At 35.0% G+C, this 16,210-nt stretch overlaps 2 protein-coding genes across 2 annotated transcripts in view; one reads left to right on the forward strand and one right to left on the reverse strand.

Annotated features, from left to right (window-relative positions):
• Window positions 1-306: 306 nt before the first annotated feature.
• On the reverse strand, window positions 307-14,923 carry TMED5 (transmembrane p24 trafficking protein 5). The gene is made up of 4 exons (XM_006728856.3): window positions 14,725-14,923; window positions 9,315-9,412; window positions 5,435-5,618; window positions 307-2,531 (listed from the first exon to the last, which is right to left on the reverse strand). The coding sequence occupies exons 1-4, from the start codon at window positions 14,911-14,913 to the stop codon at window positions 2,313-2,315; spliced, it is 690 nt and encodes a 229-aa protein (XP_006728919.1). The 5' UTR covers window positions 14,914-14,923; the 3' UTR covers window positions 307-2,312.
• A 247-nt stretch (window positions 14,924-15,170) lies between these two features.
• The window catches only part of CCDC18 (coiled-coil domain containing 18), a 104,332-nt gene continuing 103,292 nt past the window's right edge, over window positions 15,171-16,210 (forward strand). Inside the window, 1 exon segment of the mRNA XM_081818823.1 lies at window positions 15,171-15,534. Coding sequence (XP_081674949.1) covers window positions 15,171-15,534 — 364 coding nt within the window.

Here is a 16,210-nt window from a genome sequence, read left to right on the forward strand (position 1 = left end):
TCTAGGCCTTAAATATTGTAATTTAAGAGTTTATATAACTAAAAACTGAAGACAAAATCAGTCATTAAATGATAAGTTGCTTAATCTTAGCGTAATTTTAATTTCAAAATTGAATACTGACATTTAAAAAACCATCAGGCAGATAAACTATATGCCTATAGAAATATTAAAGAATTTAGTTCTTTGCTAATTATACTTTTTTTGGTTAATACAAGTAACATCCTTCTTAATCCCACTCTTCATTTTGTGCCTATAAAAATAAAATTATGTCCTCAGTATTCCTAAATTCCTTTTTTCCAGATAAGGCCATTGTAAGACGTTACTGAATCATAGGTTTAAAATCGGTGGCACAAATCATCTGTAGATAATGTAACAAGTTCATTGTTAGGTAAGGAATCAGAGTATAGTACAGTAACCAGCCAGAGGTAGAGTTCTTGATCACAGTTTTATAGAAAAGATGCAGTACTTTATATCTGTACTGTTTTACTAGTTATAGTATAGTAAGGTTGCTTCTCATGAGTTTAACAGAAGGGGGGAAAGGGAGGTCTCTTCATAGGTGATTGTTGGCCCTTGTAGGCACTACTCCTGGACACAAACATTTTCTTGGCCAGTTAAGGTAATTATATATGGCATTTACCTCATTTTTTAAAAGCTTCATATAGGGATAGCTAATCTTTTTGTTCTCCCAAGGGCATAAGGAGGGAGATAAATCTCTTTTTGTACCACTCTGACTGTAAATTAGTAAATGAAACCATTCTCTCAATATCATTGCTTATTAAGAATTCCAGCAGTACTAATGTACAGACAAGTTCTATACTCAAATTTTAAGTTGATTTCTCATATTTGTCTTAATATTACAAATGGTATAACCTAAAAATTCTATTTAATTCATGATGTAGCTAAATTACCAGTATTTAATACTCCCCAGATCGCAATAAGCAAGGATGGCAGAGACTTTACATAGAGTTATTCACATACTGACTTTAAATTTGGGATTCTGTGGGCTTTCAAATCCTTACTTGAATGTCAATAAATAAAGTGATCAGAAAGGTCATTTAGTGAAAGTTTTAACAATTGTATGTACCCAGTGCTAAACCTTACAGTAGTTTGTTTCATAAAATGTACCTGAATACTTAAGACAATTAAAAACAGAATAAAACAACTGTAAAAAATAAAACCCTAGCCAAGTATAGTTTCTTCAGTTATCTGGAATTTAGTCTCATGATTGATATTAGGATTGGGTCATTATGATGAACCAATCAGATTCCAGATACTTACAGTTTATTTAAGGGACCTTAATTTTGATCAGATGTTCTCAAGCTTACCTAAATTCTTCTTTATTGATTGTTGTTGTTGATTTTGAGAACTCCGAAAAGGAGATACTTATTTATGTAAGGCCCAGATTTTTAAGCAGTATTTCCTTCACAACTGCTGTTAATAATGTATTATCCAAGTCAGTAATCATGTTAAAACTAACAACACTGCTGATAGATAATATAAAAATAAAATTTTTTTCCTCACATTTAATTTCAAAATTCTAGTTCTGAGTTAAGGACTAGACCAAATGTGTCCTTATGGAGACTGTGAGCAGCCTTTGGCTATTTCATTTCAAAGAGAAAATTTGTTCCAATTTTAATAATGACTGAGCATTTTTAAGAATTATTAAAATGTTGGCCTTTGGGGAATATAAGCTAAGTATTTAATACTTTTTGCTAATATTTTAAATTGAAATATATTTGGTTATAAAAATCTCACAAATCTGTTTTTCACAGCTATGCTTCTATTTACATTATCGGAGAGATATATATGTAAAAAGAAAAGTTGAGTTTTTGTCTTCTAAAGATATATCCAATCCATGATTAGGTAATTCTCATATGATTTATAATTTACTATACTGAAAAATTATACAATTAATTTATAGTTGCCACATTTACAAAGAAACTTCTAGGTAAGACAGTCTTTTAAAAACAATGTTTGGTGTTGCATTTAGGCCCAAAGTTCATTTATTTAAATCACCTATGACATCTGCAAGATTTTTTCAAACTTAGGAAAATACTGATTAATATGGCTTCATTCAATTGTACCTATACTCTGTGAAATATTTTTGTTATACACTTAAGTACAACTGAAGCAGTAAGATTACTTGCACAGACGAAAGTGAAGACTCCTTTCACCTTATAATTATACTTGTTTCACACTGTGGTAATGCCTGAAAACATTTTTTGAAAAGACTATTAATGGTCTTGATTATAACCGTGTACTGCATTTTTCCGTCTTTTTTTCCCCAATGTTAATTACTCTAGTTTAAAGTTTTAAGTTCTGCTTTTCCTCTTATCTTCAAATAGACTCTTTAGCATATAAACTTGAATTGCTGACACTACCACCATTACCACTAAGTTAACCACAGACCAGAAATTGACTCTGTCAAAGTTGCTTTCTTGTATGTTTCGATCACGAGCTTCAAATGCTCTAAGCAGAGTCTGGATATGACCACTTTTGCTTAGTCTGGCCTTGATACTGTTGATGGATTCCTGGAGATAAATAAAATAATTTTACTATCAAAGAATGCTCAGTAATTTTAAGTTGAACATGTGATTCACAGTACCCTAACATTCATATTAGTTTTACATCCAAACACGATTTTAATTAAGGGACAGGTACTGCTTGGATCACCTAAAGATCTGTAAGTTTATGTAATAGTTCTCCTGATATATTTAAATTATTGTTTACAAATAGTTACTTAACAGAGGAACAAAGCTAATGTAAATTGAAAAATAATGTGAAAATATATTTCAGTGCATAGTGCCAGGAATTTTATATACACTATTTCTTAGCCTCACAACCATAAGAAAAAGACTAGTTTTTAAAAACCTAACTGATGAAAAAAAAAAAACATTAACAGCTTTTAGATACTTATCTTTATATAATGCACTGTGTCTTTATAATAGTTTCTTTGAATGTTAATCTTGTCCAATTTAGTGTCTAGCAAAACACCCAATGTTTTCATCTCAAAATAATAGTGAAATTAGAAAATATTCCAATTTTTGATATGCATATTATACATCCAAAAGTATAATCTATTTTTAATACAAAAATGTTCCAAGATTACATTTGTAAAACAAGCTTATCAAGATGCACTCTTTAAGTTGTACATCTTCTGAAAAACCTGTTTTTATAGCAGGGTCCTGGTGAGAGAAGTGATTTGAAAACTATAAGAGGGCTATATGAATATCAGTTAAAATTAAGTTGAGATTTGAAATGATGTCAAAAGTACATCGTCGACCACTTGAACAACATGGGGGTTAGAGGGGCCAACGCCCTGCACAGTTAAAAATCCACATAAAACCTCTGATTCCCGAAAAACTTTACTAATAGTATACTGTTGACCAGAAGCCTTACATAAACAGTCAAAACACTGTTTTCTGTTACATACATTACATACATTATATACTGTATTCCTACAATAAAGTAAGCTAGCAAAATGAAAAATGTTACTAAGAAAATTGTAAGAGAAAATATATTTACTGAAAAAAATCTGTGCATTAAGTAGACCTGCAGAGTTCAACTGCACTTTGTTCAGGGGTCAGTTGTACTTATGGCAAAAATAAGAAAATACTAGAAACAGATTTTCCTGCATAGTCATCTTGCTTAAAATCCTTATGTAAGCAAAAACTAAAATTTCAGACTTTCTGCTAAACCTACAAAACTACAAAGTGTAATATTTATCATTTGGGCATATTTGTAAAGCAACAGTAACCTAGTAATGCAAATACTTTCTAGAAAAATAAGGAGTTCAGATCCCCAAATAAAAAAGATCATGCAGGGGCGCCTGGGTGGCTCAGTTAGTTAAGCGACTGCCTTCGGCTCAGGTCATGATCCTGGAGTCTCTGCTTCTGCCTCTGACCCTCCCCCCTCTCATGTGCTCTCTCTCTCTCTCATTCTCTCTGTCTCAAATAAATAAATAAAATCTTTAAAAAAAAAAAAAAAGATCATGCATAGTTCTTTTCATTATTACAGCAATGATAGCCAAATACAAAATTATTTATCAAAGTTTGCTGTTAGGATACAAAATTTGGGGGGAAATAAAGCTCCTGGAAGACATTTTCCTTTAAAAAGGGCTTATAAGTATTTTAAGCCATATTTAAATCTGAACTTACTGGTCATTTTGTTGAACCATGTGAATGAATTCAATCTCTTGAGAATGCAGTGAAGTACTAATAAGGTTTATAAATACTAGTGTTTTAGTCTTATTGGCAAAATAAATTTAAAATGGAAGAATAAGTTAATATGATTGAAATTTAAAAGATATATACATGGGAAATTATGGTGAGATAAAAAACTGTCATGGTAAAAATTCATACCAATCAAACTTAATCCTTTCAGTTTGCATTCATAGTAACACCAGTGGAAAAGGTAAGAAAAGTAATATTTATTATGCCATACACTGTTTAAAGCACTTAGACACATGACGTTTCTTATTTCATCCTCACAACAACTCTAGAGGTATTATCCCCATTTTGCAGGTGAGGAAACCAAGGCTGTGAGGGCTCATTCACTAAGCAGTCACACATGATAATACATGATCGTCTAATTTTCTGACTTCTTAAGCTAACTGATCTACATATAGTATGTCTCTTCTGCTGTTTGACAGCTGCTTTCCTAAAAAACCTCAAGTGATCAAAATACCACATTATTAAAAAAAAAAATTCAGGTTATAAGACTATTAGAGATTACACAGTTTTAGTTGGCAATGACCATGTTATTTCTCCTGCAGGAATTTCTATAATACAGCTATATATGCTATTTACAAATACCACTCAGTAAATTCTGTCATTTGATTACATCTACCTGTGGCTGAAGGGTAATGAGCTTTTCCCCCATCACCAATACTATTATGGACAAATAGGTTCTTACACATGCACATTTCATTATGCATGTAAATGATAAGGCAATTCAAACAAGCCATATTCTAAAAGTTTTCACTCCTAAATGTAGTCCTAGTTTCTGATAACTGCTAGGTCTGGTCTAAGTAATGTAAACAGTGTTCCCAAATTAAGTAATATTAAATTTCATGTTATAAAAATTATGCTGTGAGAAAAATGCCTATAACATCTTAAGTGTTTACAAATTGCTCACTTTTTTTCTATGTGCAAGTATGCTATAGATCATTACCTTCTTTATTTGTGAACATTCTAAGGGAGTTTTATAGTTAAGAAGAGCCTGTGTTCAAGTTCTAGTTCCCCCCGTTTCTGGTTATGTGACAAACATTACTTACTCTCCCCTAAACCACAATTTCCTCATTGGAAAGATGGAGATAAATAATCCTCATAGAGTTAAGTAAAGATTACATGAGATAATGCAGAGAAAATGATTATTTCAGTGCCTATCACACAGGCCTTTGGATAATTTTTATTTATTAAAAGACCATACTGACCAGGATGTCTTCCAGTTTCATGTCCAACATGTCTGTCCCAGTAATATATTTCTTCCAGTCCTCGTGTTCTTGCTCCTGTTCTCCCATATTATCCAGGATTAATTCAAAGAAAATCACCTTCTCAGAAATGGTGCTGAATGTATTATCAAAGCAGAACATGTAGTCACCATCTTCAGTCTCTACCCTGTATTAAAAAAAAGTACATGTCTTCAGTTATCTATACTTCTATTTGGGATCAAAGGAAAAACTACTATAGGTAAGAAATAACATGGTTTATAGTAATTGGATAGTTTGCTGATAAAAAGACTTACTTAGTATTGAAAGATAACTTATAATTTCTTAGGAAAGAGGCAACCTGGAAATACATATGTAAAATATTTAAGTAGTTGCAACTTAGATGTGCTTGGCATTTACTCAGGAAATACGGTAAAAGATCTTGACCTAATTTTTGGAAAAGGATAGGATTAAAAACACTAAAACACAGATACATGATACCACACAATGATCTTTAATATTTATATATTAAGAGTAATTTATCATGAGTTCAATTCATATGCAAATATGACCACAAACCTCCCCTTTAACTTAGATTACTTTCTAAAGTGACTTGTTTTCAAAAGCAGTGATGGATTGTTCTAAATGCTTTCTTCCAGGCCTCCTACAGGTTAAGACCATCTTTATAACACAGGTTCACAGAGATTCGGGATCAGTGGACAACAAACGAGCTTTACACTCAGTGGCATTAGCTTTACTGAATAAATGCCACTCACATCTAAGTTAAACTTGTATCTTGGTCTCATTAGCTTCACATTCAAGATAACTGGCCTACAACATGTGATTCTTCTAAGTCAATCGCCATTTCTTTTCCACCCCTGTATCCAATTTATTTAGTTTAAGCATAAGAGAGAAGTACTCAGCTATTTGATTGGATCTTAACATAAATATATAGCCAATACTTATATACCCCTTTATAATTTACACACTACTTTAACATATTTTAATTCTTTTAATCCTTATAATCATTTTGAAGTAGGCATAACTGACTTTTTCAAGGTAAGTAAAATAAAGTTCGCATAAGTTAAAATACTTGCCTATGATCACACAGCCTGTCATAGGCATAGACGAAGCTTGGTTTTCTGACTCTCATGTTAATTGATCTTTCTTTTCTATAGTACTGCTCAGAGCCTGTCTGCATTCCTTGTAATCTCCTCAGTCATGACAAACCTTTGTCTTGAGGATGTATTTAACCTTTGGAAGAAGCTTGAAGAATATACTGGCGAATACAGTGGGGAACAATTTTAAAAGGAAAAAAAATGATATGACTATTATGTAAAGTTAAGTTCAATTAATCACTTTTAAATTTAACTCTTAATTTTGTTTAGTCTTAATTTTATTTAACTCAACTTTATTTAGCCATTCTTAACCCTGTACTGGATAAAAAGGGGAAGCTTTGTATCTACTCTTTTTACATGTACAGATCTACATACAATACAAAAACTGTGGTTTTAAAATTTCATGGGGGGATGATAAGGCAGAAAAGTCTAGAAAGGTTGCATGGGGACAAAAGTAAAAATGAAAAAAGTCTGAGAAGCACTGACTCACATGGATGAGCTTCAGCATGTGTATGGAAAAAAAAAGATATTTTACTACTTTATAGTCATTCCTATACTAATCTCTAAATCTGTTGACTGCTTTTAGTAGAAAGGAACTTTAATACTATAAATGATACAAAATATTATCCAAATAAAAATTGCAGAGTTAATTTTCCCTTCAAGTAGAATAAAGAGCAACAGTAGTCTAGAACGGATAAATTCTGGCGTGAGTTACAGTAACGTTAATTCAGTTGTCTAGAAAAAATACAAACAGACTTCTCATTCCTGGAAGTGCCAGCGAATAGGTATTACTTAAGCTGTTTATAGCTCTGTTTGGAGACATTTTTACTAACCCTGCCTTCTGAAAGGACAGTATTTAAGGATTCAATTGAAGAAAAAAACTATTTCAGTGCCATAACAGAGATATTTTATAACCTGCCTTTAAAAAGTTAATGTAGCTAAAGATAAAATTTTGTTTAAATCTGATTTTTTAGAAAGCAGATTTGTAAATTTGGTGTAGTGATTAAGAGTGAGTTGGACAGCCTCCTTTTAAATCCTGGGTCTGCTGTTCACTAGATGTGTAACTTTCATTAATTTACGTTAGTGCTCTATGCCTCAATTTCTTTACTGATAAAATAATAATATCATGTACCTCATAAGACTGTGGTAAAGTATAAAAAAATTAATAAACATAAAGTGCTTAGAACAGTAGCCTGGCACATCAAAAGAACTCAATAAATGTGAACTCTTATAAACTCATTCTTTTTTCCCATTGGTTTAATGAGAGGTAATTCTATGCAAGAAACCAATAAGATACCTTTTCTCCCAACAGTTAATCTTAATTTATCTCTAAAGGAAAGGAGAAAATTGGAGGAAAAAATGACAGAAATTCTACAGATTTTCTAGATTCTGAAATTTAAAGATGAGCTACATTTTTAGTTTCTGTTCATATAACTATCAAAGAGAAAGCATAGTTCCAAGTATATCAATAGAAACTGACTTTTTAAATTACTATTTCTCTATTTTATTAATAGTTTATACAAATATTTTTTTCTGAGCTCTGCATAGGTAAAATGCCATTTTAAAAAGCACTTTAATAAAATAAAAAATAAGAAATTAAAAAAATTTTTAAATAAAAACTTAAACTTTAAAAATTAAAATATAAAAAATTTAAAAATTAAATAAAAATAAAATAAAGCACTCTGAAAAGAGTATTATAGTTGAGATATTTTCCCCCTCATTCATTCATACATGTGTTTAGTATTTACTATCAATTACATGCCAAGTATGCTGGTTAACAAAGACCAGTAACTATAATAACTAGTATTTACATAGTGCTATGTGCCAGAGATGCTTATGTTCTAAGCATCGTATGGTAGAAAGCAAGAATTTTGATCCATCCTGCCTCCTCCTCTTAATAAATGTATATCCCTGCAGACTTATTTTAACTTCTCTGAGCCTCCTTGTCTGTAAAATGGGAATTGGGGAATCAAAGAATCTCTCATAGTGGGTTGGAATGATTAATTTGAAGCATATACAATGGAAAGCCTAGTTTATGGCAAATATTAGACTGTATTTGCTTTTCTTCTACCTGTAAATTCCGAGTTTAGTTTTAATGCAATAAGTAAACAAAGTGCTGTAGTAAAATGATAGAATGAATAGGGAAACACACTACTGAGATATGAAAAAGAGAAGTGAAATTAAGGGAGCATATATAGCCTTTTGTCAAACTGTAAACTTCTAACAAGTTACTTTCTTTCTTTCTGGTTTCCTATGGGCAGATCTTTTACTATCACATCTTCTAATTATCTAAAAAGAATGAGGTCTGAGTAAAAAAAAACCCAACTTTTACAGGCATACACACACAACACATACGCACAAAGATGTACTTGTTTTTTTAAGAAAGTAAATAGTGGGCAAAGATGATAAAGCCAGCAGCTCAAACTATAGGATACGTACCTGGAACAGTTAACTTAAAATGGAAAGGTTGTGCTAGTCAGAAAAACAGGTTTAAAATGCCACAACAGACTGAATGCAATACCTAGGGCATACTCATCTTATTTAACCAAAGCAAAAATTTAGGATCAATACAAAACTATTAAAAAAAAGAGAAAAAAGTTAATGGAAGACATTTTAGTTTATGATAGACCACTATCTAGGACTGTTTAAAATGTTCAAATGGAATCATTTAATACTGATGTTTGTATCAAATGTGCTAAATTTCCCTGCCCTGCAGATAGCCCATTGGTATTACTCAGCCCAAGGAACTCAACTAAGAGATCACTTACGTGTGAACTCCATCTGATTTTCTTTGTTCAAAAACTAAGGTTCTTCCTTCTGGAGAGGCAAGATGGAAATCAATATCTAATCCTGCTCCATCTAAAACCTGTAGAAAAGCACAAAAGAAAAGAACACATTATAAATTCTGAAAATAAAAAATATATAAAGTAGATCATATGATGAAAAGAATTTCTTTCTAAATCTAGAGAGGTAAAGTCAACAAGATGCATTTAAGGGCTAGAAAGGAGCACAAAGATCATCCAATTCAATTCTATTCATTTTGGAACTTTCTTGCCAATTCCTGTTGCCATCACCTAACTTTAGGCCTTATAAATATTACTAAAATAATCTTCCTAAAATGATGCCTTGATTGAGAAGCCCTATAGAGTGGAAGGAAACACAGAAGGGAGTTCAAATGGTAAACCTTTTTACTTAGGCAAAATATAGCAATACATGCTATATAACTTTTCTGAGTTTGTTTCCTCTTCAATAAAATAGTAATTAGCTATTTCTTAACCCAGAACTCAAAACTACCATGATCTGACTCCAATTGACTTCTTCAGTGCATACACTTATTATTCCCCAATATGAACTAAATATTCCAAGTAGGCTATTGTTTTACTTGCCAGTGAACACAGTCTGTTCCTTTACAATCCCAAAATGATGGTGATAATAGCTAACAATTACAGTGTATGCCACACATTAAGTGCTTTCTCTGGGCTAATTTCCTCAAAACAACTCTAAGAAGTAGGTCTTACTACTGTTCTCAGTAAAATAGAAGAACCAATTAACAGAACAAACAAACAAAAACCACAAAAAAAATGAGGCACAGAGAAATACTTTTCTCAGGTAGATATAGTCAATGAATGTCAAAATTTGAACTCAGTTTTCCTCCGATAACTACTCTTTTTCTTACTTAACACTCCATTTTATTTTTCTTGGTGGCTTTAATGGAATGATATAAAAAATTACCTGTTCCTGTGCTATACTTACTTATCAACAAAAGTAGTTTCAAATAGCCAGCTAAATATATATAATTCTCTTTCATCTTCAAATCCCAATAAAATGAAAATATATTGATACAAATAACACTGGAAATCTAGGAAGACTTAACAGACATGAAGAGTAAGGAATTTCTGGAAGATAGTCCACTGAGCAAAGGATATATATATCTAGCTAACAATAGCTATCAATCTCAAAATTCTCACTGAAACAGACTAGAGAAACACATTTGTTGAAATCAATGCCCTCTTTTTCATGTTACTGGTTTTACTGAAAGGATCAAATTCTGAAAAAATAGTTAATATAAACAGACTTCAAAATGTTTCTTCATAAGTATATATCCTCAGAGAAATTCAAGAATGTGTAATCCATAAAAATGAGGTTGCTGGTATGAAAAATAAAAAAGATAAAAAATGTTGCCAAAATAAAGTCTTAACAAATGTAATGACAGCAGAATGAATATGGATAGAGAATAAAAATCAGCAAACTGGAAATATAACCAAGGAATTCTCAGAACAAGGTGAAAAAAGTACAGATGAAAAGTATGAGAAAAATGGTAAGACCCTTTGGGAAGGACAGAGCTAAAGATTTCAAATATCTATCTAACAAGCATTTCAAAGAAGAAAACCAAGAGAAATGAAGGGAAGAAATCATCAAATAAGAGAACAAAAATTCTTGCTTCAAAAGATAAAAATCTTGAGACTGGGAGGGGCTAATAGACGTAAAAGATAAAAAAATTCCTACTGACTTTCCAAAGGATTTAAAAAGAACAACCTAGAAACTTCCAATGTTAAGTAGTAGAGAACTACTACTTACAAGAATTGGGATTGGCATCAGAATTCTTACATATAATACTAGATACAAAAAAAATACAGCCATGTCTTCAATGAGTCCAAGTAAAAGAAAATTATATTTACTAAAGTGAAAGCACAAAGTTTGTCCAAGGACTCAAAGCATTTTATTTTTTAAAAATTTATTTATTTAGTCATCGCTACACCCAACGTGGGGCTCAAACTCACGAACCCGAGATCAAGAGCCACAGGACTCAAAGCATTTTAAAAGAATTACTCAAAGTTATCCTCTAAAAAAGCCAAAAAAGATATCTATTAAATCAGAAAATAAGAGATCTAACAAAACTAAACAAAGATTTCAGTAAAAGATTTAAAAGATATTATTGGTAGTGGCTGTCAGGCTTAATGAAATTGTTAAAAATGATAAGAACACAGAAGATAACTAAAAATATATAAAACACAATTTTAAAGCATAAAAATATTTATTTAAAAAACACCATGGGCGCCTGGGTGGCTCAGTTGGTTAAGCAACTGCCTTCGGCTCAGGTCATGATCCTGGAGTCCCAGGATCGAGTCCCACATTGGGCTCCCTGCTCGGCAGGGAGTCTGCTTTGTCCTCTGACCCTATCCCCTCTCATGTGTTCTCTCTCTCTCATTCTCTCTCTCTCAAATAAATAAATCTTTAAAAAATAAAAATAAATAAAAATAAAAAACACCATAATCTGAAACTAAACTTCCTGATGATTCACTAGAAGATGATGAGTGCCACTCTCCCTAGTCTGTACTGTTGTTGTAACAGTCTTTCAGTTCCTCAAAGGCTTTCTTCTGTCTTCTTCCTCAATGCAAAGTTAAATCACCCCCTTATGCCTAATAAGGCTGATTTTTCTACAGTTCTGAATTGTACTTCTGGAATGTCTTCTCTCAATTCCCAGATGAAATTAAGTCCTCCTATTAAATCTTCTCATAGCTGTATATACCTACCTTCATAGCACTTAAATTAGAGTTACAATTTTACATTTATTTGGAAACAGTTTGATTACTTTTTCCATACTAGATTGTATGAGAACATGGACTATATTTTTACTCACCATTATATCCGTAGCACTTAGCATAGTGCTCCAACAAATTAAGCACTTAGCAATGATTTTTAAAAAGTTAACTGAATGATCTAGTTTATTCCTAAAATATATGTATTGACATTTAAAATTTTCAAGAACTTAATATAATGTGGGGCTAGTCAATTATTCTAAAGTGTCCTCCTAAAGCTGGAAAGTAAGAAATGGTTAAAAATTTTCAGTATGTCACAGTGACCCAAGGGCAATGTCTGGAATGTCTGTTCCCTGACATTTTAAAAACGAAGACAAAAAGCAGTAGCTGGTGTTATTGGAAAATTAATCCTGGAATTGGAAAATGCAAACAAAAAGGTGAAGATTACCTCTTACTCTACAAACCCCTCAATGTTGTCTAGGACTATAGACATTAAATCATTTTACCTCTTTCTTCAATCAAAACAATTAAGTTGTTTAGGGGGATTACTTCAGGGGGAACAGTCCCTTTAAGAGTGACTAAAGATGCAGAGAGCATAAAGCTAAGCCAAGCCAGCTATATAACTCTAGAAGTGTAAATGTAGAAACACCAACATTCACTGCTTATTTACTAGTGTCAGGGATGGTCTATGAACACATATTAACACATTTCTTAAAATCAACTCTGTGAGGTAATTACTATTATTTCTATTTTACAAGCGAGAGGTTAAATAACTTGTTCAAATCACAGAGGTAGTAAGTGACAGAGTTAGGATTTCAACCCAAGCATTTTATCTCTACAGATTTTATATCATAATCATAAGAGGTCAGTTCATATACATTTCCTCCCTAATACCAATACCTGGATAAATACTAAGGAATTTTCAAATAATACAAATTGTTTTCTTAACCTCCAGTTGGGTTTCCTTGCCTCTAATTTTGCCCTCCTTTTCCCACACTGTATCCAGTGATCTATCTGGAAAACATTTCTGTTACCATGCTGCTTCTATCTTCAATGGCCCTTGTACAGAACAAGGGCAAAGCCACTCAGCACGGCACACAAGCCTAAAGATTCATGATCCATGATCCATGATCCAGCCTCCTGACCTCTCCAATCTATTTTACTTCTACTCACACCCTAGACTTTAGTCTTCAGGTCTAATAAAAACTCAGCACTTGTAGTGTCCACATACTGCCCAGCAACAAAACACACTATGCATTTTATAACTATTCGTGTTTTGTTCCTTTTCCTGAAATGCCCCGCCTTCTTTGCATTCTTGTCTCAATTAAGCATCTTTCAGGATTCAAATTTAGTTTCTCCAGGAATCCTTTTCTGAAACACCAGAGAAGTGGTTGTCCTCTAACAGCACTTAATGATACTTTATTGAAATTAGCTGTTTATTAGCCAGTATCCCTTAAATAATAAGATCCTTGAAAACGGACTCTCTTTTTGTCCATGTCATAGTTGGTCATCTCACCCACACTCCTCCCATCCCCCTTCCACCCCTGCACATGGTAAATGAACTTTTGAACTACACTGAAGATCAATAAATGTTGCGTTCTAGCCTCAGTTTTGCTCACTATATGACTTCAGATATTGCGCTCTCTATTGCTTTCCTTAAATATCTAGAAATAATTTAATTCTAAGGTTCCTTCCGATGAAAATTCTACATAACTTATTTTGCTCTATAGGCGACAGTAACTGTTGAAAATAATTCTTTGCATCAACTTAAAAAAATTATGATTATAAATTAAATAATCTGGGAAAAATTAAAAGGTGAACCACACCAACGCATTTTTTTTTTTTTTTTTTGCAGTGCTACCCAGAAGCATCAAAATTAGCTGTGTGGAACTAACAAGATTTCTTCTAAGAAATTACCCTCTACCAAAATGACTATATAAATTAAGGCAAATCCCTACATAATATTATGAAGATACTAAAAAGAAAACAATGATATGGGAGAAATGCTTATAATGATGAACTAAAAGTTATAAAGTTTTAATATACAATTAAATATTGCTTGGTTTAAAAATATATAACTGAGAAGGAAATGTACCCATTAAATACATCAAGAGCTCCTTTCAAAATATTCCAAAATCGGATTTAGGGATAATCACAAGTTCACAGTTCAAAAAATCCTTAAATGAAGCGATGAGAGTGAAGATTTATAATACCGGAATTGGGTGAGCGTGGTCGGAGTAACAAAACAAGTGTCATCATCTCCTCCAATGATGAAGGAGAACGTGTTACCAGTCCTGTATTGAGAAATTCCCAGTATCAGAGCGTGTGCTGGTTAGCAAGGCGATGGGCGAATTATGAAACAAAAGGAAAAACCACCGAGATCACCAGTGCTGGCCTCTTTTCCGACGGGAGGAAAGGGGAGAGGGCGGGTAGTCAATTCCAGGTCCCGCCTAACTTCTGGGTCCCCGGCCCCAGGAGAGCCGAGCCTCGCGCGCCTGCGCGGAACGGGCCGGCTACGCCGGCGGCCCTCGTCTCTTCACCACCCTCGCAGTCCACAAGAAGTTTCTAAGCGGGTGAGAGGCGAAGACGCGGGGTAGCTGGGATAAAGGAAGGAGGCTGCTTCACCCTCCGCACTTACTTGGTACTCAATCTCCAGCGACGCCTTCAGGGGCATGGGCTGGTAGAAACACTCCCTCTGGCCGGCCGGAAGGGTAAACGTGAAGTCGCTGTCTAAGGAGGGCGTGAAGCCGGCCGCCCCCGGCAGCAGCACTGAGAACAGAGTGGCCAGGAGGAACACCGGGCAGAGCAGCCAGATCTTGTCGCCCATCCCTGCCGGGGCGATCTCGGGCTGGAAGAGACGCGGGAAGCGTGGGTTATTGGCACCTAGGCTCCGCTTTTCCTCCCTGGACTCCTCGTGGTTGGCAGGGAAACCTGGAACCTGAAGAAACCAGGTGGCGGCCGCGGCGGCGGCGGCACAGGATCCCTCAGAGCGGGAAACGCCGGCCTCCGCAGGGTAGGGACCGAGGGGCGGGGCCAGCAGTCCTTTTCCGCACCCTTCTCGGTCTCGGCCCCCTCAGGCCTGGAATGAGCGCGCTCCGCCTCACACCAGGGCGGCAGGTTCCCATGGCTTCTCCCCCACCAATGGGCGTCTTAGCGGTAATTATGGGAAATGTAGTTCCAGGCGAGCGGGCTTGTACGCGCTCGCAGACCACGATCCCCGACAGGCCCCACGCCTTTGCGTCGCCTCACGCAGAGCCTGCGCGGGGCGGGGGGCGCGGAGCGCGGCCGGGGAGGCGCGTCCCCAACGGCTCCCGCGGCGGTTCGAACTCGGTGCAGCCGGGGTTCAGTTGTTCCCCGGGTGGAGTGTCTGATGCTTCCACGCCCCGAGCTCAGGAGAGGGTCCGAGGCTTCCGAACGCGGACGAGAGGGCGGCGTGCGCTGTTGTCAGGTGGGTCTGTCCCCCAGCTACGACTTGGGTGGTGAGTGACTGCTCCTTGGAGGGTGAGAACAGGCCTACCTGGCGGAGTTTTGTTCCTTTCCTTCCCAGCACCCTCGGACGCGCTTCGCATCGTCTTCACCCTTGCTGCGTACGCTGCTCTGCAGACTTGTATTTTATTTGAGAAAAAAGTGAGGGAGACGTCATGTTTTCCTCCGCTTCTTTCAGATGAACGTGGGATCAATTCTGTTAAATTGAGAGTTCTTAATAACAGGACCATACAACATTAATCTATAACATCCTTCCAAATGGAGGAATTTTTTTTCGACTACAGCCCATCCTATTACATACAAGGTTTATAAACACCGGTTTTTCGGTGTTGGTGGGTGCGGGTGCGCGTGCGCGTAAAGCTACCAACGCGTAATTAGCAGCAGAAGGTGATAAGGTCAGGGCCTGTCGGTAGTAGCATGATGCACTTTTCCACGTATGTACAGGCAGTGAAGATAGACTTTTATAACCTACTGTAAGTTGAAGGGAAGAAAAGTTTTCATGGCTCAGGAGGAAAAAAAATTAAAAGCAAATGTATTCATTAGTACGTAAGTGTTAGGGATTGTTACATTAAAATACACAGAAGATGTTGGACGTAAAACCTGACTTAGTTGAAACGTAATATCGAATGACATTTTAG

The sequence above is a fragment of the Leptonychotes weddellii genome, chromosome 4, assembly GCF_054177405.1.
Source record: "Leptonychotes weddellii isolate Sample4059 chromosome 4, ASM5417740v2, whole genome shotgun sequence".
NCBI classification, from domain to species: Eukaryota; Metazoa; Chordata; class Mammalia; order Carnivora; family Phocidae; genus Leptonychotes; species Leptonychotes weddellii.